This window comes from Dreissena polymorpha, chromosome 10 (genome assembly GCF_020536995.1).
Source record: "Dreissena polymorpha isolate Duluth1 chromosome 10, UMN_Dpol_1.0, whole genome shotgun sequence".
NCBI lineage: Eukaryota > Metazoa > Mollusca > Bivalvia > Myida > Dreissenidae > Dreissena > Dreissena polymorpha.
Genome location: NC_068364.1, coordinates 25,595,752 through 25,621,185, shown reverse-complemented (window position 1 = coordinate 25,621,185; position 25,434 = coordinate 25,595,752). Strand labels below are relative to the sequence as shown.

Below are 25,434 nucleotides of genomic sequence, written 5' to 3'. Positions count from 1 at the left end.
TTGTTTATAATTGTCAGTTGTATATATTAAATGGTAGTCAAACCTGGATTATGCTTCTCTTATTAATTCACAACCGAACTTCGACTATTATGCGATTGCCGACAAGACCTAATTTTGAACAATCAGGAAAGATATGATATTCAGTTTTGATAAGGACTGCATCATTTTGAACTCTCTCATTGCTTATTCTGCTGAAGTCTACCTTCTCAGAATAGTTTATATCATTTGCGTCTCAGGTGAGCATCTTAGGATCCATGGTACTTTTCTTTATGATTTTCATATAACTATTATCTTTATTGTGTAACCAATTATTTCTTTCTGATTTATACAGTGAACATTCATCACAATTTTTAGCTTCAATATTGGCCTGTTATCAAATTGAAGTTGTTCACAGATAAACGATTCTTGTTTATACTCCTGTAAGTCCTGTTATCAAGTTGCCCTAGTTGCTTTATTGATTGAAAACATTCCTTGAGTTGAGGTACTTCCATTTTGTATGCAAACATAAACTAGTTGTTAAATCACTGCTGTTCTTATCCGACATGTCACATGACTGGTTACATTAATACTTTGTTTGGTGGAGATATAAACTTGCCAACAAACTTCAAGTTGATATTTATTTGATTCTGTTTAGCTGAATATTACGTGTTGTAGACATTGGACAATAGGTAGATTGGTGTGTTTTGTGTGTGTTTAAAGTCATTGACCTAGATACCTTATTATTTGAGTTAAATCAAAGATATAGTGAACAAAAGCTTAAGTGGTCAACAAAATGGCGACTTTTTCGCAAACCACCATTAAAAAAGGATCTGACATTGTCCAAGACTTCTTGTGTTCGACCTGCGAAGACGAGAAACGGCAAGAATTGGCTGATTTCTATTGCGAATCTTGCGTGAAGTTTTACTGCCAAACATGTTTCCACTTGCACGGCCAGCTGTTTAAGAAACATTCCCCACATGGAAGGAGTGATATGAAGAAATGGCCTATTGCCAAGAAGGTGGAAGATTTTCTTTTTAAATGTGATGTTCATAAGGAAGAAAACTTGTCAATGTTTTGCAAAGACCATAGCCTGCTGTGCTGCAATAATTGTGCTTTCCTTAATCACAGGTATTTATTTTTTTATTTGTCGTTAAACATTTAAGACAAAGAGTGCATTGTTTTAAACTACTTTGAACTGAACTTGAATCCAAAAATCAAGTTAATAATATGAATAATACTAATGCTATTTTAATAAACAGCCATTTGATGTGCAATTAATATAGTAATCAACTTTCTTTTATTCAGGTTATTGATTTTAGTCAGGGATTAAAATAGATTTTGAAAATTGTTAACGTATGTGTCGAAAGGATTCAAGGCAGATTGTTTGTAGAGTCAAAACTAAGAATCTAATCTACAATTGATGGACTCAAAATTTGGTTTTAGATTATGAACATGTTTAAAAAAGCTTCAGTTAAGTTAAAGGTAAACCATACCAGTATGATGGTCCTGATTGAACTGGTGAAATTTTAATCTTAAAGCCTTAAAGCGGCTTGAATAGTTATCAAACAAAGAGATAATAAAAGCCTTGATGTTTGGATAAGTGAATAATTATATGTTAAAAAAATAAATAAATGAAAGAATTTAATTATCAAATACATAATTATAGATAATTAATGATTCTATTTACGTACACATTAACCAGATTTGCATAGATTAAGATGTAAAAGTTAGTACTTATGCATCCTTTATAATGCTTCCTTTGAGGAAGAGGGGGTATATTGTTTTGCTGAATGTCGGTCTGTTTGTCTGTTGGTAGACCAGTTCGTTTCCGATCAATAACTCGTCAATGAATTGACCGATTTGCTTGATACTTCACATGTGCATTGGCCCTGTGCAGTGGATGACCCCTATTGAAATTGAGGTCACTGAGTCAAAGGTCACTGTCACAATAAGTGTGAACATTGTTTCCAATCAATAACTCATAAACCAATGGACCAATTGGCTTGATACCTCACATTGGCCTTGGACAGTAGATGACCCCTATTGAAATTGGGGTCACTTGGTTAAATGTCAAGGTCACAATCACAATAAGTTTGGCAATAGTTTCTGATCAATAACCCATCAACATATTGACAGATTAGCTTCATACTTCACACATGCAATGGCCTTGGAAGTAGATGACCCCTGATGAAATTTGGGTCAATAGTTCAAGGTCACTGTTACAAGAAGTGTGAAAATCGTTTGGGATAAATAACTCATCAACAAATTGACTGATTGGCTTGATACTTCCCATGTGCAATGGACTTGGACAGTAGATGACCCATAATGAAATTGGGGTCACTTGGTCAAAGGTCATGGTCACTGTCACAATAAGTGGGAAAATCGTTTCTGATAAATAACCCGTCAACGAATAGACCGATTGGCTTGATACTGCCCATATCCATTGGCCTTGGAATTAGATGACCCCTATTGAAATTGGGGTCACTATGTCAAAGGTTAAGGTCACTGTCACAATAAGTGTAAAAATTTTGTCCAATGAATAACTTGTCATTGTGTACACAACGGTCTTACTAACCTGTGTACTAACGCGAAAGGAATTGTGGGTAGCACTTCTTTTACGAGTTAAAAGTGCAAGCGAAGGTAGGTCAGGTAATCGTGCTTCTGATAATCGCTATAAGCCCTAATAGAGATTCAAAATCACATTTAAACATAATTAAATATCATTCTTTAAACAACATTCCGTTTAAAACACACAATAAAAAACGATTTTTTTCTTTCATTATTAATATTTTCATTCCTACGCAGGATTACTTTTGCGGAAGCATAATTCCCCTAACCAGGGGAATGTGATGCGTCTTAGTATAGAGGTGACAATAACGTAGTGACGTTACCATCTATGTATAGAATGATTACTTGTCACAAATTGACTGATTGGCTTCATACTTCACATGTGCATCAGCCTTGAACAGTAGATTACCTCTATTGAAATTGGGGTCACTAGTTCAAAGCCCTGGATTTTTTTTAGGGGGGGGGGGGCATATATCACCGACTGCGGAACTCTTCTTAATTATTTGTTTTCATTAAAACTGAATCTGTTTTCTTTCAGGCAATGCAAAATGGTGGTGCTGCTATCAGACTTGGTAAAAAATACCTCCACAGACCTAAAACAAGTATCAATTACTATCCAAACTACTCTGGCAGAACTGAAGAAGCTTCAAGAAAGTCAGGAGGCTGCCATGAAGTCTGTGCAAATTTCATATGATGAGCAGTTACAGAAGATACAGGAAACTCGGCGAAAAATTCTTGCAGCCTTAGACATGCTTGAAAAGAAGACACTGCAGGAAATGAAAGATGCACTGACCAAACTGCAAGCCTCTCTAAAAAGTGATGTTGACAAATTTTCCACTCTTCGAGATGAATTAAAACAATTTGGAGATGCCATACAGGACATACATGATAAAGGCAAGCAGGAACTATCTCTTATAGCCAGTATTAAATGTCAGGACAAAATACAGCAGTTTAAAATGGAGAACTTTGTTCAATTGAAATCGTCAATAATTTTCAAGCCTAATAGGGAAATCGTTCATTACCTTTCCAAGTTGTCAGGTATTGGAATGATTGAACTCTGTACCGTGACAGACCTAAAAATAAAGATTAACGGAAAGTCTGAGTATGATGTACTTTTAAAAAAAGAGTCAAAATGCAGTATCAGAGGCATATATGTTCTACCTAGTGGACAGGTCCTGGTTGTAGACACCGATAATCATTGTGTCAAGCTGTTAAACCAGCAGTACCAGATGGTGAGTCACTGTAGTGTACCTGGTGAGCCAACGTGCATATGTCAGTTCACACCCAGTGAAGTTGGTGTTACTGTCAATTCAGACGGGTTCTGCAGTTTAGACTCAAAGGTCCAGTTTATCAAAGTCAACAACAACCAGCTGGTGAAGGACAGAGAGCTCAAGTTTAAACATTACTGTTATGGTATTGCCTATGACAAGGGAGACCTGTTTTTAACCTCTGGTAGTGCACTGTACAAGTACTCGCTGGATGGTAAACTAGTCAGCAAACTGCACGATGATGATACCCCAATTGAATTGACAAGTAAATGGACAGGTAAGAATCTTGGTGATTTTATCTCTTTGAACAAGGACATATTAATATAACAGCAAGAAACTCCAAATTCTGCAGTATTACTCTTACAAATAGTTGTATATTGACTTCCATCCCTTGACAGGTCTATGAAAAAAGTGCATGGCTTTGAAAATAACAGTGTTTGACCTGTTCTTTATATTTCGTTGTTATCAAATAAACATACAAGTGTAAATGGTATGTTATTAGACTTGTTTCTATATATTATATACCATAATTTGTCTGTCATCGTTGCAAACAACACAAACAAGAATAAAAACAAGACTTCTTTTATGTGATTATAATTTTAACTGGTTGCTGTTGAAACTGGTGGAAAAGTATAAGACAGGAAAGTTAGTTTTTTTTACATAATTGTCCTTATGTAGAAGTTACAAATACAACTTAATATTTTTTTACACATACATGTATCAGTATGCTTTTGTGATTTTCACTCATAATTAATCCAAAAGATTGTAATCATGTTTTCTGTTTTGCAGTAGCGTACTGTGCATTGAGCCCGAGAGGTGACAAGTTGTATATCACAAACTCCACATGTAACCAGCTCCTTACCCTTACCAGGGATGGATCAGTCCTTTCCATCTTCAATGACCCTGAATTAGCATGGCCTATGTGTGTACATGTGACACCTAAAGGCCAGGTACTGGTATGTGGAACGAAATCCAACACTATCCTACAAATTGACAGTACGGGAAAGCATAAGCTGTCCACTCTGGCTACACGGAGGGATGGGCTTCAGGGTCCAAATTCAGTGTTCTATAGCAGCAACACTGACTCCATAATTGTGGGACAGGATGGTGGCAAGATCCTTGTGTACAAAGTGAAATAGCTTATCATTCTTGTATCTGATGTGTGTAATCATGAGTGATCCAAATTACAATAAATGTAGCTGATAGTCAAATAGGACTATGTTACAATGCAATAATCTTTTTTAGCTCATCTATTTTTTTAAAAAAATTATGAGCTATTGTCATCACCTTGGCGTCGGCGTTGGCGTCAGCGTCCGGTTAAGTTTTGTGTTTAGGTCCACTTTTCTCAGAAAGTATCAATGCTATTCCATTCAAACTTGGTACACTTACTTATTATCATGAGGGGACTGGGCAGGCAAAGTTAGATAACTCTGGCGTGCATTTTGACAGAATTATGTGCCCTTTTTATAATTAGAAAATTGAAAATTTTGGTTAAGTTTTGTGTTTAGGTCCACTTTATTCGTACAGTATCAAAGCTATTGCTTTCATACTTGCAACACTTATTAACTATCATAAGGGGACTGTGCAGGCAAAGTTATGTAACTCTGACTTGCATTTGGACGGAATTATGGGCCCTTTATACTTAGAAAATTGAAAATTTTGTTAAGTTTTGTGTTTTGGTCCACTTTACCCCTAAACTATCATAGATATTGCTTTCATTCTTAAAACCCTCGCAAACTATCATAAGGGTACAGTAAAAGGATACGTTGCATAACTCTGGTTGTCATTTTTACGGAATTATGGCTCTTTTTTGACTTAGTAACTTTGAATATATGGTTAAATTTTTTGTTTCGATCTACTTTACTTCTAAAGTATCAAGGCTATTGCTTTCAAACTTCAGATACTTTCATGCTATCATGAGGTTACTGTACCTGGCAAGTTGAATTTTACCTTGACCTTTGAATGACCTTGACTCTGAAGGTCAAATTATTAAATTTTGCTAAAATTGCCATAACTTCTTTTTTTGGGATTAGATTTGATTGATACTTTGACAAAACTACTCGTACCTGACATACCACAATAGACTCCACCCAAACCATCATCCGTGCCCTCCCCCCTCCCCCCCCCCCGAATCCCCCCCTAAATTTTTTTTTTTATCATCTCACAAAAGACCACCACACCCTCACACTATACCCCCCCACCGCACCCCCCCCCCCTAATTTTGTTTAAACGGTAATAAAACACAAATATTTTTTATTATTATTTTATGTTTGAAATACCGTCCAGCCATCGCACCCTAGAATCCCCCCCCCTCCCCCCACCCGAATCCCCCCCCCTAATTTTTTTTTTTTTAAGATCATCTCACAAATGACCACCACACCCTTACACTATACCCCCCCCACCCCCCATCAATTTTTTTTTTTTGAAACGGTCAAAAAACACAAATCACAAATATTTATTTTTATTATTTTATGTTTGAAATACCGTCCAACCATCGCACCCAAGAATCCCCCCCCCCCCCTCCCGATTTTTTTTTGCATTTTTGTTTTCGCATTTTTGGAAAATAATGTAATAAATGTCCACACACCCACACTATACACCCCTCTAAAGGCTCTTCACTCCACCCCTCCCTCCTTTGTGATTGAAAATGAGAGTCCCTTCACCTTTAAAAAGAAAATAGATGAGCAGTCTGCACCCGCAAGGCGGTGCTCTTGTTTTTTTGGAAACGGTTAAAAAACACAAATATTTATTTTTATTATTTTATGTTTGAAATACCGTCCAACCATCGCACCCAAGAATCCCCCCCCCCCCCTCCCGATTTTTTTTTGCATTTTTGTTTTCGCATTTTTGGAAAATAATGTAATAAATGTCCACACACCCACACTATACACCCCTCTAAAGGCTCTTCACTCCACCCCTCCCTCCTTTGTGATTGAAAATGAGAGTCCCTTCACCTTTAAAAAGAAAATAGATGAGCAGTCTGCACCCGCAAGGCGGTGCTCTTGTTTTTTTGGAAACGGTTAAAAAACACAAATATTTATTTTTATTATTTTATGTTTGAAATACTGTCCAACCATTGCACCCAAGAATACCCCCCCCCCCCCCCCCCCCCCCCCGAATTCCCCCCCCCCCCCTATTTTTTTTTTTTTTAAGATCATCTCACAAATGACCACCACACCCTCACACTATACCCCCCCCCCCCCTCCCCACCCCACCTCCCAAATTGTTTTTTTTTTTAAACGGTTAAAAAACACAAATATTTATTTTTATTATTTTATGTTTGAAATACAGTCCAACCATCGCACCCAAGAATCCCCCCCCCCCACCCATCCCCCCCCCCCCCCCGAATTTTTTTTTTTGAATTTTTTGCAATTTTTTTTTCGCATTTTTGGAAGATAATGTAATAAATGTCCACGCCCCCACACTATACACCCCTCTTCACTCCACCTCTCCCTCCTTTGTGATTGAAAATGAGAGTCCCTTCACCTTTAAAAAGAAAATAGATGAGCGGTCTGCACCCGCAAGGCGGTGCTCTTGTTGAAATAAGGTATATTTGCAGTAATAAGTGATTTAATGACAAAAGCTGTTTATGAAATAGTTTTATGTTAGAATGCAAGAATATTTTTGAAATGTTGGTACTTCTATTTTTTCTTAAAATAATGTTATCCCTCATGATATTTTTAGAATGTGATTTATTAGAGTTATAACAATTAGTTGATTGATTCATTTATTTCTCTTTAATTAGCTCCACTAAAATTTAGTCGAAGGAAAACTTATCAATCAATAGTAATTAAGCCAATATTTTGTCATTATTGGATAGTTTTCACATTAAAATACATGTTAAATGCTTTATTTTTTTACAGTGTGTATGATTGTTTTCCATTACTTGGTGGTTGGCTTGCTAATCATTATGTTGTACCAAGCACTTAGATGATACATGAAGAATAATAGATTACTGCCTAATTGTTTTTAGCTGATTGATTGATTGATTTTATATGGTAAAAATATGAACATTACATAGTTACCAGGGCCGGATTAAGCTGTTTTGGGGCCCAAGGCTGCACATGTTACGGGGCCCCCTTCCCTCTGGTCCCCTTCTGTATATTGAAAATCATACTACAACTACAAAGATGAGAAAATTTGCATTTGTACACAGTTGACAGTTACATTATATATTTATAAAGCAATATGCCAAAACGAGTTACACAATGTATAAATATTTTATTAACTGAATTTAACATACATCGTAACATGAAACAGTTCCAGCCTATGAGCTTCTTCTACGACACTGGCCATAGTCATCGATCACCTGTTTGACGTCTAGTTCTCGGAGGACATTCAATAGACAGTAGCCCAAATGCTGTCAACCTTTCCTGGCTCATGGTGTTCCAAAAATAGTTTTTTTTACACGTGATAATGTTGAAAATGTCCTACTACCTTGACAGTTATTAACTGGAATTGTTAAGTATATTTGTACAGCGATGGCAATCTTTGGAAAAGTTGTCTGTAATAGGCCTCCACCTAACAGCAGCAGTTAACTCTTGTGGGTGATGGTTGTGTCTTGGTCTGCTTCGGATGGCTTTGAACTGAACAAACTGGTCAACAGGAGACGCCTCAATGTCATCTGGATAAAATTCCATCAGATGCGTTGCACATTTCCAGAATCATCCAAGTTGAGAGACTCAAACTCTGTCATGAAACCAAACAATTTGTGAAGATCAGAATATGCGCTCAATCGCTTGCGAAGTTCAACAGTGAGACAATCACCTATGCTGTAGAATGTGTGAATTAGAAAATTGTTGCGTGCACTTAGCTCCGTATTCGCAGATGGTGTCGTACTCTCGTCACAAAATAGTTTCCACCATTTCTTACGCTTATTCGCATCTTTATATTCGTTGATTGCAACACACGCTTTGGCCTTCTCTTCAATGTCTTCAAACGTGTCCAGATGGTGGCATGATCATACGGGCAAGTCGTATAATAAACAAAGAAACTAATAGTTCTGAATGAATATACAACACAGAAAAAAAAATGAAAGCATAGTAAATCAAAGCGAACTAAACGGCTACGATTCGATTTACATCGGAAAACTGGTAAAATCACAAAGAATTTTTTTCCTGCAATCCCAATAGAGTGGCTGAATGGCGTAATAAAGAAAGATCATACATTGGGAAACTGGCCTGTAGTTGGGGGCCCCTTAAAAATCGGGGGCCCAAGGCTGCAGCCTTGTTAGCCTAGTGGTTAATCCGGCCCTGATAGTTACTACATAATGCAGACAATATTAAATATATTATCACAGCAATATACATAGCAAACCATGGAATGCACACACAATACCAAGGATAACACATAAAAGAGAAAATGATTTTCACTTATTTCCATTGTGGTTTTTGATATTGGTGGCAGTAACCATGAAACAGTCATGTAATTAGATATTTAATAATGTATATGTATCAAATATGTACTGTTTAATAAAGTATATTACTGATTAAGAATGAACAAATATAATCACTCTAGAAGTCACAACATGCTCAAGGTGAGCTTTTGGGATCACTTTTTGTCCATCATGCGTCCTCCGTCATCAACATTCTGCCTTGTTAACACTCAAGAGGCCACTTTTTTTCTGATCTTCATAAAAATTGGTCCAAAGATTTTTCCCAATGATATATTGGTCAAGTTTGAAACTGGATCATGTGAGGTTAAAAACTGGGTAACTAGGTCAAATTTAAGATTGTCCAATCTTCATGAAACTTGGTCATAACATTCGTCTTAATGTTGTCTCAGCTGAGTTCGAAAATGGTTTCACTTGGTTGAATAACATGGCTTCCAGGGGGTGGGGCATTTTTCCTTATATGGCTATAGTTAAACCATATTAACACTCTTAAGAGTCACATTTATGGTCCAATCTTCATGTAAATTGGTTAGAACATTTGTTCTTATGATAGCTCAGCTGAGAAGGAAATTGATTCTGGTCTTTTAAAAAAACATGGTCACCAGGGGTGGGGCAGTTTTGCTTATATGGCTTTATGAAAATCTTGTTTACACTTTAGGAGTCACATCTATAGTCCAATCTTCATGAAACTTGGTCAGTATATTTGTTCTAATTATAACTCAGCTCAGTTATAAAATAGTTACAGTTCGTTTAAAAACATGGCCACCAGGGGGCGAGGCAGTTTTCTTTATATGGCTATATTTAAACCATGTTAACACTCTAGTTGTAATTAAGATGTTGGTGAACAATTATGATGATGATGATGATGAATCTTATCTGACCTTTCTTTCACTTTTCTACTTTATAAAATACTCATTTATACCTGTGCTTGCATTGTTGCAGTACAATAGTGTTGATTGATGCCTTCTTGAATAGCCATTGATGATTTTGTAATATGCTCATATTGTCATGTTAGGCATGAACTGAGCTTTAAATTGATAAACTTGGAAACTAATACTTGGAAACTTGGGTTACAGTTTCCTAAAAATTGACCCCAATTAACTGGGCTCTCACATCAAAGACCCTTTTCTTGATGTTATATGGACAGCACTGATAAGACTTATACAATTTGCAGTCATTCAGTAGTTTGTGTGTGATTTTAACAGGTTTTACTGTTGTTTCAATTGGAATTATCATTGCAAGGTGAGTTTGAAAATTGTTCTGGTAGTTTAAACAAACTTTATCCAACATGTGAACAATTGGGTTATAAAAGACAACAATCACATTTTTAAGAAGCACAAAAATTGTTTAGTTTAGTTGTTTTGGAAGTTGTTTTTGCAAAAATGATGTATTTAAGCTACAAAAAAAAAATCATTTAAATTCCAAATAGTTTGACAGTTGTTTGGATAATGATGATACATTTTCAAATTTCTTGTGTGTGTTTACTTCTATATTTTAACTATGGGGAAAATTAAGTGTCAGATGTTTGGTACCTAAAAAGAAGATCAATGTTGGATTTCAAGTAGATATTCTTATACACATTTACTTCCTTATAATATACTTTGATATATGATAAACATCAACATATTGTATTTAATTATGCAAAACCTAATGAACACTTAATCTATTAAAAAAATACAGTTGCTTTTTATATCTAAAGCTGTTCTTGCAAAAACAAGTCATCCCCTATAACATCCTAAGATGCTGAAATGCTTATCTAATGATCTCAAAGCTTGACTACAATTGGTGTAAAAAAGAACTTCCATTTTCGTTTGCTGATTGTGCTCAATATTAAATTACTGTCCCGGTATCACTTATCCAAAATTTGTCGCAATGGGAAGCAAATATATATTTTAAAAACTATAAACAAACACAAAATTCCTCGTTTTAATGCATATGTTTATATATCTGCCAAAACAATAAACCCTTTCTTTTGACAAAACAATGTTAAAAACCCTTTCTTAAGGTAACTTCTACTCAGGCGAGCAACCCCAGGGCCACAATGGCTTTCTTATTGTTATCAATATACATGTATTGCTTTTTCTGCATTATATTTCAGTTCTTTTAATGTGGCTTTTACTTTTAAATCAGTAATTACATTAATTTATGTATAATAATCACAAATATTCTGTGTTTTTTTGTTCTTCATGTGCAAAATTAAATGCTTATACAAAACTATCTGCATGTTTGTTTTGTAACCTCAATCCAGTCGGGAAATGTTGGGAAAGGTCATCATCTAATGTTATAAATACTACTATAAGTACTAACCCTTTTGCCTTTGAAGCAAAAATCATAAGTGTCAATAACTATGGCTAGATCTACATGTGTAATTGTAATTTACATGTGCTCAATTATTTACCTGTATGTGTGTATACATGTTCAGGAAAAACAACCTCTACCTTTTTATTAAATTAAAAAAATCTCTGTCTTTTTATTAAACTAAAAACCAATTCATTTTTATTAAACTAAAAACAACCAATCCATTTTTATTAAACTAAAAACAACCAATCTTTTTTTTATTAAAAACTTAAAACAACAAATCCTTTTTATTAAACTAAAAACAACCAATCCTTTTTTATTAAACTAAAAGCACATCTCCTCTTGGTAGTGAAGCTTCCCATAAAGTTTCATTGAATTCCGGTCATTAGTTGCTGAGAAATAGCCCGGACAAAATTGTGCACGGACGGACAGACAGACAGGCGGACATATGCACACACGGACAGACGAAGCAGCGACTATATGCTCCCGCCAAAATAAATTCGGGGGTAGCATAAAAATACAGCTGTTTTCGGTATCTAAAGCTGTTCTTGAAAAAACAAGTCATCCCATTATAACATCCTAAGATGCTGAGATGCTTATCTAATGATCTCAAATCTTGACTGCAATTTGTGAAAAAAAAGAACTTCCATTTTCTTTTGCTGATTATTGTCAATATTAAATTACCGTCCCCATATCACTTTTATCCAAAATAAACATTTTTCGCAATGGGAAGCAAATGTATATTTTAAAAACTATAAACAAACACAAAATATCTCTTTTTAACGCATATTTTTATATATCTGCCAAAACAATAAACCCTTTCTTTTGACAAAACAACGTTAACAACCCTTTCTTAAGGTAACTTGTACTCAGGCAAGCGACACCAGGGCAACCATGGCTTTTTTTATTGTTATCAATACATTGCATTTTTGCATTATATATCAGTTCTTTTAATGTGGCTTTAACTTTTATATCAGTAATTACATTAATTTATGTATAATAATTGCAAATATTCTGTTTTTGTTTTTTAACCAGGTTTTCCGAAGGAAAAAACTGGTTATTAGATTGGCGAATGCGGGCGGGCTGGCTGGCGGGCGGGCGGAACAAGCTTGTCCGGGCCATAACAATGTTGTTCATTGTCAGATTTTAAAATCATTTGGCACATTTGTTCACCATCAATGGACGGTGTGTCGCACGAAATAATTACGTCGATATCTCCAAGGTCAAGGTCACACTTTGAGTTCAAAGGTCAAAAATGGCCATAAATGAGCTTGACCTGGCCATAACTATGTCATTCATTGTGAGATTTTAAAATCATTTGGCACATTTGTTCACCATCATGGGACGGTGTGTCGCACGAAAGAATCACGTCAATATCTCCAATGTCAAGGTCGCCACGACTAAAAATAGTTTTTTTTTTTTAAACAAACTTACAAAGGGGGTTAATTTTGTTTGTTCATTTCAAAAGTTCAGTTTGAGTTTTCTCCCTTTATCACATTTTTTTTTCACAATGAAAACCTGGTTTTGTGACAATTTTGTCCCTTGTTTTATAATTGTGCAAAATTAAAATGCTTATACAAAACTATCTGCATGTTTGTTTTGTTACCTCAATCCAGTCGGGAAATGTTGGGAAAGGTCATCAAATGCTGTCAAAAATGACTACCAACCCTTTTGCTTTTGAAGCAAAAATCATTAGTGTCAATAACTATGGTTAGATCTTATTGTAATTTACATGTGCTCAATTATTTACCTGTATGTGTGTATACATGTACAGGAAAAACAACAGAACCTCTACCTTTTCATTAAATTAAAACAATCTCTCCCTTTTTATTAAACTATCTTTTTTGGCTGTATGTATTCTGTGGAAGACATGAACTAGCCTTTTTGCCTGCAGTCTGACTCCAAGCTACTAATATGTGTCTGATTCCAAGCTTCTAATATGTGTCTGACTCCAAGCTTCTAATATGTATATATATATATATATATGTACATGTACAGGAAAAAAGCCATAAAATAATATCCCACTAAAACCAGCCAATCGTTTTGCCACTGTAGGTATTCAGTGGGAGACGTGAACTACCCTTTTTGCCTGCAGTCTCTCTCTTTAGCTACTGGTATGTATATATATATATATATATATATATATATGTACATATACAGGAAAAAAGACATAAAATAATATCACTCTAAAAACAACAAATCGTTTTGCCACTGTAGGTATTCAGTTGGAGACGTGAACTACCCTTTCTGCCTGCAGTCTGTCTCTAAGCCCCTGACCTATGCCATGGCTCTCAATGACCTCTCGCCGGAAATAGTGCACGAGTTTGTCGGGCAGGAGCCCAGCGGAGTGACCTTTAACAGCCTGTCACTGGACTACAGAAGTACGTTTCTTATTTCATACTTACCCATCTGTCTTAATCTCTAATAGTTATATGTTTCATGTGACAATAAAATCAGAAATTTCAAATGTATGTGAATATATCAAAGTAGCGTTTTTTATTTGGAATATATCCTTAAAGCGGGTATATACGATTTTTTATATGTGTTTAATTGTAATATATTGATAAAATATGTGACAATAACACAAAATAAGCAAGAAAAATTATACATTAAAGCTGAAATTCATAAAATGCAGCAAAGACAAATTAGCGCCCGGAGCCGATAGTGACATACATATTTTCCTACAATAACCAAAGCATTCGTCTTTGTATTAGGATCGGAGTAAATGTTTGTGTGTCGTAGAAATAGATATTGTTGCAGGAATTCAAATAAACCGTTAAACTAAGTTTCGATTCAAATCGTAAATGTATGGTATACATGCTGGCGAATAGGCTGTACAGCCGTTTTCAATTTCAGAATTAAAAATCTGGCTTATTTCGCATTTTTTCGACACATGTTCTTCTTATCTTTTATTTTAATTTATATTGAACTATATATATAATAAGTTTTTTACACAGTTTATATAAATTCATAAATATTTGACAAAATCGTATATACCCGCTTTAATTATATGGGTTGATAAATTTCAGGACCAGCTCAATTGAACTTACATCGGTTGTGTGTATTTATATGTATATATTCTTAAATGACTTTTTTTTTGCATGTTAAATATTGTTTGTTGTTATGACTATTTACATGAAAGAAAAAAAATGTATTTGTAAGTATGAAGACGAAATACTTTTGAAATACATTTGTACACAAAGAACTGTTTTTACCGTAGAAATCACAAGCCTCACAATCTTATACATCTATTGATGAGCTTCTATCACAATTTAATTGATAATCCACTCAAAATGTGTGTCCTTTCACATTCAGAAAGGTGACACAAACATTAAAATTTAATTGTTAAAAAAAAACTAGCTCACCATATGAAGTCTCCCATAATAAGTCTACCTTGAACTTAGGTAAGCACATAGGGGCCATCATGGATTTCTTGTTTGATAAACCTTTACAGAGATTTAAAAATAAATCTCACATAATTTTTGCATTTTGCAAATGAACTTCACAGAATTTCTGTATTTACAGACAAAAGCACACATTTTCTGCATTCACTGATAAACACAAACAGCTTCTGTATTTTGTAATTGAAGGACACCTGTTTTCTGCATTTTTACAGATAAACCTCACAATCCTATGATATTTTCTCAATTATTTTACAGATAAACCTCACAATCCTATGATCAACGCAGGAGCCATTGCAATCTGTTCTCTCTTAAAGCAGGGCGTCAACTTGGCCGACCGATTTGATTATGTAAGCTTTATTGTTTGTAGGATCTGAATATTATTGCAAATAATTAAGCCTTACTCTGTGAAAACAGGGCTTAATGCATTGGCGTAAAGTGTCGTCCCAGATAAGCCTGTGCAGTCTGCACAGGCTTATCTATGACGACTATTTCCATCTTAACTGGATTTTTGTTCAGAAGAGACTTTCATGAAACGAAAAAAACTCTATAAAAGCAAAAAGTGTTGTCCATTAATTAGATTGTGTGGACTGCCTCTATATGTGCGGATTGTCTCTATATTTGTAAATACTTATGTTACGTGGTGTTGAAAAATGTAGTTGTGAATGTAAATGTAAAAATGTGAAAAGTAGTATATTTGTAAAAGCAGATATTCTTGTTCCAACCTTTCTAAGTGTTGTTTTTTTTTTGTTCAAAATTGAGGCCCAATGTTTATTGTTTTAAGAAATATATATTGAAAACATTTTATTGTAATTCCATACCTAGTGTCATGTGATGAATTAAAAATATGATTTGATATGTAATAAACCATGTGCCTCCCATATTGCAAACTGCTATAGGCATGCAACAATGGAGTGGTTGATGTCCGACTAAACCTCAGGTGGTACATTGCACCACATAATAATACCTTATTAAGCAATAAAAAGAACTGGTATCTTCTCTTTTTTGCAGATTTGCATATTGCCATTTTTAAATAATTACCTTATCATGAACAAATGTGCCAGTTTTCAGCAAGTTCGTTTAAAATACTTATGAGCAGATAAATTTATGAATGATTATAAATGATAGAAACAAATGAAGCACTTCTCACTGTTCCTGTTTATTTTTAAGGACATAATCATGATAATTGTCTATTGGCTGTGGACAAATTATTCAGTTCTTAATGTGATATTTGGCATAATATCTTTGATTTAAATGAAAGACATGGCCCTGGTCTATGACTTTCATTCAGGTAGATGTACATTAGAACTTTATAAATTGAAGATCTTGCACACACAAAACAACCTACTAACTTACCAACTTATGTGTTTTTCACAATGTCAGAAGAAACAGACATATATTTTTTAAGCCTGTTCATAAAGACGCCTTAAATGATAAAAATCATATAAAATCCTACATTATGGCAATTATTTCCTCAATACCACAAACCTGTGTCCCAAGCAAAGAAAATGTATTTTCTCCAAAACGGTCAAAAAAAGGCCTGCTATATTACTGTGTAACACATGCAACATATTTAAATTTAGCCCCTCTCTGGGACAAGGGGATAAATGAATGTGCGTAAAGTATCGTCCCAGGCACAGGCTAAAAAAGGTATGACTTTTTCCGCTTAAAATATACTTTGATTAAGAAGAGACTCCATTTAAACGAAAAATACTATAAAAACGGAAAAGTGTCGTCTGGATTGGAAAATCTTGGAAGACAGTTTACGCACATGCATTAACCCTTTGCATGCTGGAAAATTTGTCGTCTGCAAAAATGTTGTCTTCTGAATTTATAAAATTAGCATTTTCTTTAATTTTTTCCAAAGAATACTATCAGAATAGCAAATAGTTTGGATCCTGATGAGACGCCACGTCTGTGGCATCTCATCTGGATCCAAACTGTTTGCAAAAGCCTTCAAAAATCGGTTCCAGCACTGAAAGGGTAAATACAGTACTCAATTCATGGTATTTTCTCTATTTTCACAGGTAACATCAATTTTCAAGCGATTGACTGGAGGAGAATACCTGGCCTTTAACAATTCTGTGTAAGATCTAATATATTTTTTCTTTCATCATCCGAAATCATGTTGACTTTAAATATCTTCTTGATTTTACATTTGCAATGGCGTTAGAAAAATCTTATTGCCCTTTATAATTAGGATGAGAGTACCTGGACTTTAACAATTCTGTGTATCTTGAATACTTTATGCTTCTTTACTCACACTTGAGATAACATAAGGAAAAGCTCAAAGTCCTTAATTATTAATCAGACATTGGTTGCCTGTCAAATATGGAACTGTAACTCAAACAATGAAACAGTGTGCTTTTTTATACTGTTACTCATACATGTAGGCGGGTTTTGACTAATCATATTGATTGTAACCTGATTTTTAGCTCGGCGTTTTTGGAGAAAACCCGAGATAATGTCATAGCCAGCTCGTCTTGTCGTCCGCCGTCCGTGTCCTTTAAACTCAAAGTGCTTCCACCTACAACTTTGAAACTTCATATGTAGCTGCACCTTGATAAGCTCTACACACCACACCTATTTTTGGGTCACTAGGTCAAAGGTCAAGGTCACTGTGACCTCTAAAAAAAGTATAAAATCTGGCAAGCTTTCATTTATTCAAAACTGCACCCGTAGCCGAGCGTGGCACCCGTTATGCGGTGCTCTTGTCTTGATATTACTCTTATCTGATCAATTGATTGACGCTTTCCATAACTAAGTCAATGAGTTTTTTAAACAGAATTTGTAATACATGTCCTTGGCTAATAGTTGGCTTATTAATATTTATTAAATCAAAAAAAAAATTCTGCCAGTCCGCCATGGGTTAATAATGTAGTGACATGAAATATATGCTGCGGGTTCCAAGTGATGTTTTTTCCATCAAAAAAGAGTGTTAGTAATAAGTGATAACACAATTATAAAATAAACATTATTGTGATTCTTTTCAGATGGTATTATCAGTGAAATAAATGTTCAAACTTTATTTTACCATGCCTTGTTCAAGATCAGAGGCTGTATTCACCAACCAATCTTTAGATTTTAAGTATAAAAATGACCACTGATTCTTTAAACTATGTCAAAGTTTCACATTCTATGTCATGCGGAACTGTATTATTATTTTAAAATATTATAGTCTATGATGTTTTTAAAGTATAATACAGTTCTATACGACATAGAGTGTAACACCTGTAAATGCACAGCTCTTCATTTAGAACAACTCATGTATGACATAAGCAACATGTTAAGGTTTGTATATATTAACACTAAACAAAGTTCTTGGTTCAAAGTCTTTTCTTTATTCTCAAGTGTAAGACTGGGTTTGTGAACATGAACTAAATGTTGGGTAACAAATGATAATGTGTGTCTTGATTTGATTAATAGGAGCCTCGCTCTGTGAAAAAGGGGTTTAATGCATGTGCGTAAAGTGTTGTCCCAGATAAGCCTGTGCAGACCACACAGGCTAATCAGGGACAACACTTTCGGCTTTAATGATATTTTTTGTTTAAAGAAAGTCTCTTCTTAGCAAAAATCTAGTTTAGTTGTTAAGGCGGAAAGTGTTGTCCCTGATTAGGACTGCACAGGCTAATCTGGGACGTCACTTAAAGCACATGCATTAAACCCCCTTTTCACAGAATACAGCTCATTTTAATAAGTCACATATTTTCTTTTTCAATTAAGCACAGTGATTTTAAATCTATTATAGTAACTTTAATAAAAATGCGTGCCATAAAAAATATTTGAATGATGTATTGGATATCAGAATTATTATAAGTTAAATTGTTGTGTACTTTTATGGTCCTCACCATTTTTGTGAGGCAATTATAAATGATAAACATTTCATTTTAAACAACTTGTAAGAAGTACATTTCTGACTTTCAGATTTTTATCAGAGAAAGAAACAGCAGACAGAAATTTCGCCATCGGATATTATATGAGGGAGAAAAAAGTATTAATTTAATTTTATCAAACTGAAAAAAAAATTGCTGCTTTTGTACCTGAGTACATAATTAAAGATGTATTATTACACTATTTTGCCTTGTGTAGTTGATTAAAGGTGTTTCTAGAACATTATGTACACTTACTTTGAATTGGACTTGAGTTTATAGAAAATAATGTTTTCATATTGCAAGTGTTAACTCATTTATGCCTAGTGGACTCACCCATCCTTCTAAATTGGATCAATTTATTACCAAAATTAGGGATGTCTAGTATATTTATTTTCTATATTTAGAATATTTCTTACAGAAATTCCTTTAAGCAAACAGCGCAGACCCTGATGAGACGCTGTATCATGTGGCATCTCATCTGGGTCTACGCTGTTTGCTAAGGCCTTTTTTCTTAGACGCTAGGCATAAATGGGCTAATTTAAAACAACCGTCAGACATACTCAAAGTAATCAACGAAAATCATTTCATTTGAAACTATTTCCTTATTATGTTTTTGTTACATATATTAGTATCTATGATGATACTTGTCTTATGTCTTCTTCATATGTTTTACTATACATTTTATTTTATGATATTGAGTGTTTCTCAAATTTGTTTGTTTTCAGTGTTTTCCTGAAGGCACCAATTTAATGGAAGTATTAGACTTCTATTTCCAGGTACGTTTTCAGGTCAACTTCAAAATATTTTATTAAATCAACAAAAAAAGTTTGTGTTTTTTGTAAGTTGACATTTTTAGTCATGTTGATGCAAAATATCAGGGACCTTTACAAGAAACAACAACTCAGAGGCAGTTAAAGTTATTTCTCTTTGATAAATAAATAGAGCAAAGGTAGTCAAAGAATAATATATCATTTAGAGAACTCAGTGATGGATCCATTCTATGTGTACTATAAGCCCTGAAAAAAACTGTTTCCATTTCATGACTAGGCTCAAAGTTTGCTTCACATTCATATTTGATCTTCTCATCAACTTTATATTGATCGTTTTACATGAAAAGCTCAGCAGTTGGAACCCTGATTTCTGTATTAAAATATAATATTTACACCCACCGACATACTGAGGTTATTTTACCAAATAAGTGGGCTTTTACAAATTACATTCAGTGTAGAACGTGTAAGCTACACATTTACATCACTGGCAGTTTCACTGACTAAAGTACTCTCTGTTAAATAACATTGAAAAAACATTTTATTGTTTGTTTAAGCTTTGCTTACTTGAAGTCACCTGTGAGTTGGGTTGATAAAACCTGGATGCTTTCAGGCCGATATAAACACTCCCATACCAGCAGGCAACGCATGAAAAGTGCCAATAGTTACTTTGCATTCAATATTATCCCTCTAATTGCTTATATATATATAACGCTTTTCATGAAAAATGTAATTTGAAGTGAACTGTGGAAATTTTACTGAAAACCCTTCTAATGTGTTCTTCAGCTTTGCTCACTTGAAGTCACCTGCGAGTCAGGCTCGGTAATTGCAGCAGCGCTAGCCAATGGTGGAGTGTGTCCTATAACAGGTGACAAGATATTTTCAGCATCCTCAGTCCGTGACACACTTTCGCTGATGCTGTCTTGCGGGCTATACGACTACTCTGGGGAATTTGCATTTAAGGTATACTAGTAAGTTTTGGTTTAAATTCAAACCTGTTTATTTAAGCTCAATTGCATTGATTAAGGCTTATTCAAACACTCCCGAGTCGGTTTCCTGGGTAGAACCAGTTCTTGGTTTCATGGGAAAGGTCTTAAGAATGCTCACATAGTTGGGATTGAACCCTTTACCTCCCGTTCACTTGGCAGACAACATTAAGCCCTGTTTTCTAAGAGCAAGGCGTAATATTCCCCTTTTACAGGTGGGTCTACCAGCCAAATCCGGGGTCTCGGGTGTGATCCTTATCGTGGTTCCCAACAAGATGGGCTTCTGTGTGTGGAGTCCGGCCCTCGACGTCTGGGGAAACAGTGTGCGTGGGGTCCAGTTTGCAAAGGTATAAACGGTGTGCAATGGGTCCAGTTTGCAAAGTTAGCAAACATTTTAAGGTTAAAATTCCAATAAAATTATGTGGTTGTCTACGCACGTCTTGCGAAACAGTGTGCGCTGGGTCCAGTTTGCAAAGTTATAATTGTGTGCGGGGGGTCCAGTTTGCGAAGATATAATAGTGTGAAAAGATAGCAACAGTTTGCACACAACAGAAGTTGAGAAGTTATAAAACTCAAAGGAATGTGTGTGATTGTAACATGCTAGCGAAAAATACAAACGCACGCATCAAAAGTTCTACAGATGTTATTCCCAATGGAATTGGTTTTATTGTCTACAGTCAACATATAAACGCTTGCAAGCATCAAAAGTAAGATAGTTATCATAACCAATGGAATTTGTGTTATTGTCTTCGCACAAAATACAAACTCTTGCACCCAACAATTAGTTAAATAGTTGTCATGCCCAATTATTTGTGTTTGCTTTTCCATGCACGCAATACAAATGTGTTACATTCAACAAAAGAAATGATGCTCCAAGTTGAACTTTTAGCTCATCTATTTTTTTGAAAAAAAATTATGAGCTATTGTCATCACCTTGGCGTCGGCGTCAGCGTCTGGTTAAGTTTTGCGTTTAGGTCCACTTTTCTCAGAAAGTATCAATGCTATTGCATTCAAACTTGGTTCACTTACTAACTATCATGAGGGGACTGGGCAGGCAAAGTTAGATAACTCTGGCGTGCATTTTGACTCTGGCGTGCATTTTGACAGAATTATGTGCCCATTTTATACTTAGAAAATAGAAAATTTTGGTTAAGTTTTGTGTTTAGGTCCATTTTATTCCTCAAGTATCAAAGCTATTGCTTTCATACTTGCAGCACTTACAAACTATCATAAGGGGACTGTGCAAGCAAAGTTATGTAACTCTGACTGGCATTTTGACAGAATTATGTGCCCTTTTTATACTTAGAAAATTGAAAATTTGGTTAAGTTTTGTGTTTAGGTAGACTTTTCCTAAAGTTTCAAAGCTATTGCTTTCATACTTGCAACATTTACTAACTATCATAAGGGGACTGTGCAGGCAAATTTGTGTAACTCTGACTGGCATTTTGACGGAATTATGGGCCCTTTAAACTTAGAAAATTGAAAATTTGGTTAAGTTTTGTGTTTTGGTCCACTTTACCCCTAAAATATCATAGATATTGCTTTCATACTTGGAACACTATCATAAGGGGACAGTAAAGGACAAGTTTCATAACTCTGGTTGTCATTTTTACAGAATTATGGCTCTTTTTTACTTAGTAACTTTGAATATATGGTTAAAGTTTGTGTTTAGATCCACTTTACTTCTAAAGTATCAAGGCTATTGCTTTCAAACTTAAAATACTTTCATGCTATCATAAGGGTACTGTTCCTGGCAAGTTGACTTTTACCTTGACCTTTGAATGACCTTGACTCTCAAGGTCAAATTATTAAATTTTGCTAAAACAATAGCAAATTGTAAAAAAAACAAATTCAAAAACTTTAATCAAAACTTTAACCGTCTTCATAACTTTTGCAATATTGAACATAGCAACTTGATATTTGGCATGCATGTGTATCTCATGTAGCTGCAAATTTTGAGTGGTGAAATGTCAAGGTCATCCTTCAAGGTCAGAGGTCAAAAAAATAATTCAAAGCAGGGCATTAGGGGGCATTGTGTTTCTGACAAACACATCTCTTGTTTGCAGTTGTTTTGCAACAAATTCATGAAACTCAACTCATAAAAATTTATTATTCGCCAAATTAAATATATTTTTTCTACCCACTATTAAGAACCTATAAGAATGTCATATTGAAACGTACGCTACGATTATTTGTGTTATGCAAACATGTGTTAATTGCTGAGATACTTGGACCAGAAATAGTATAAAGTAGTCATGATTTTCAAGTAAGAAGGTAATGTAAGTTCATTGTTAATAACGCTTCAAAATGAATTGGGATGTTAACTATTTGTTTAAAAATGGGCACGATATTTATTTACCTGCTGACTGGCTGTTAACCCATTTATGCCTAGTGGACTCTACCATCCTTCTAAATTGGATCAATTTATTTCCAAAATTAGGAATGTCTAGTATATTTATTTCTATATTTTGAATATTTCTAACAGAAATTCCTTTAAGCAAACAGCGCAGACCCTGATGAGACGCCGCATCATGCGGCGTCTCATGTGGGTCTACGCTGTTTGCCAAGTCCTTTTTTCTAGACGCTAGGCATAAGTGGGTTAATGAACCTCCTTATTAGACTTCAACAATTTTTTTCAGGACCTTGTTGCTAAGTTTAACTTCCACCACTATGACAATCTGAGATTCACGCCAAAGAAGATCGACCCCTGTGTGAAACAGATTGAGTCTCGAGCTACGGACATCGTCGGTCTACTCTTTAGCGCGTACAATAACGATGTATCGGCACTCAAAAGGTACTTTACCATTAATGATGATAGGGGGCAGATTTATAAACATGCTTAAGCCTTCTTTTTACTTAAGTTTGAAAGAAGTCAAAACAACTATTTTTTTGCAATTATTTGGATTGTTTAGCGTACAAATCGAATCCGTAATATTGATACAATTTTGAATTGAATTTGTGAATTATTCGAGCTTTCAAATTGAATCCTTGCTTGTGAGAATATCGTTTTTATAAATCTGAGAATTTAAATATTTTGTTTAAGATTCTACTAAGATTCTTCATAAATACTAGCCCTGGGCTGAGGGAAATGGTTTATCCTCCTATTTTTTTTTTGGGGGGGGTATATTTTCAAAACTGAGAAGTGGGGAAACAATTGACACAGTAATATTGAAATTTGAGGGAAATAGGAAATATCATCATTTTGAAGAATGTTTTCTTAAGGAATCGCCTTTACTTCTTGCCTCTGCTAAAGAAGGAAAAAACTAATCCTGGAAGTAGGTTGAATTTTTAATTAGAAGTTAAGCTTATGGCTGTTGACATTTTGATCAAATATAAATTAAATATAAAATCTTTTAACTCAATTTTAATTATGAAGATTATCTCAAATCTTGTTTAAGACTATAAGACTCGCAGTTTACATTTTGATCAGCTGGGCAAAAATGCATTTTGTAACTTGTTTGAAATAATTTTGGCTTTTCATCGCAACATTTAAGCTGTACTACTGATTTATTTTTTGTTTTGGGGTATTGCTATGGTAAGGTTTGTTTGTTTTAAAATCCATGATTTTTTTGCTTTTAACAAAACCAGTTCTTTCTTTTGTCAAATGTTTTTAAACCTATTTATTTATGCTGAATTGCATCAAAGTAAAAGGCTTATTCAAACACAGATATCAAACAGTGGGGATCAAACCCGTGACCTCCTTGTCACCATACTGACACCATATCTGTAACGCCATGGTTACCTCATAATAAATGTATGTACAATCCAGGTACGCTCTAGGTGATCTCAACATGGAGCAGGCCGACTACGACGGTAGGACTGCGCTGCACATCGGCGCAGCAGAGGGCCACGAGGCAGTCATTAAGTTTCTGATACACAAATGCAAGTGCAACCCAAAAGTTACAGACAGGTTGGTTGGGAAATATTTTCTATATATACTTTTCCCACACAAGTGCATGTTGAGCCCCTTTGTAAATGACAGATTGATTGATTTATTGATGAATATGTTCATTTTGTTGTTCATCATGCAAACACAAGCGTATATGCAACCCCTTTGTAATATGCTGATTGGCTTGAAATTATTTTGTTTAACCTCCCAATAACTTTCAGCAATAACATAAATGCCTCATTATTTTGCACTATAGCAAATTTCAAACCTTCAACAAATCATTATTCATGGTGGCATATTATGTTTCTTCAAATTTACTTTTCCTAACATTTTATCATAAAACAATACAAAAAGTTCCAAGTTTATTGGGGATTTGCAAAACAAAATTCCTTTATTCATTTGCAACATAAGAAAAAGTTTGGCAAAGACAAGCAAAATAGAAGAAATTATTATTTAAACAATTTTTTGCTAGATGGGGATTCACGCCATATGACGATGCTGTAAGGTTTGGGCACATGAGAGTAGCTCACATTCTTAAGGAGGCAATGGACAATTTCAATCCCGATGAGAAGATCGACCGCAGGTTGCAAGCCATCGACAGTGTCACGTACAGCGAAATTGCCTTCCAAAACAATCGAGGTACCGGTAATATAAGTGGTGCTGCAGCTACTGACGAAGGAGTTGTGTACAATATTGACAATCCTTACCCCGAGTTAGCAAAAGCGAAAGATGACGAAAATTCACCTAAAAAATTGTAAATGGTTTGTAGGTATTTCGGTGGTTATTTTGTGGTCCTTATTATGTCCTAACCAAAGGGAAAAAGAATGTTTGTCTTTTCCTTAGTCCTGTCCAAAAGTCTGACAATTGTATTGACATTATTCTTGGAAAACCAGAAGTGTTGACCAAACAATTGTACATAATTTTGTATGTCCATTTTAAATTTAATTCCCAATTGCCTGGTAAAGCTTGGAGTTAATATTCTCAACATGGGTGAAACAGCCTGGTATTGTTAAA

The 25,434-nt window shown here is 34.8% G+C and overlaps 1 protein-coding gene across 1 annotated transcript; it reads left to right on the top strand.

The window, feature by feature from the left end:
- Positions 1 to 535: 535 nt before the first annotated feature.
- LOC127848996 (uncharacterized) lies at positions 536 to 25,178 on the top strand. Its single transcript, XM_052381723.1, has 11 exons — positions 536 to 1,107; positions 3,086 to 4,092; positions 4,605 to 4,938; positions 13,723 to 13,886; positions 15,165 to 15,256; positions 19,504 to 19,554; positions 20,332 to 20,508; positions 20,747 to 20,878; positions 23,171 to 23,325; positions 24,301 to 24,441; positions 24,893 to 25,178. The coding sequence occupies exons 1-11, from the start codon at positions 773 to 775 to the stop codon at positions 25,176 to 25,178; spliced, it is 2,874 nt and encodes a 957-aa protein (XP_052237683.1). The 5' UTR covers positions 536 to 772.
- The last annotated feature ends 256 nt before the right edge of the window (positions 25,179 to 25,434 follow it).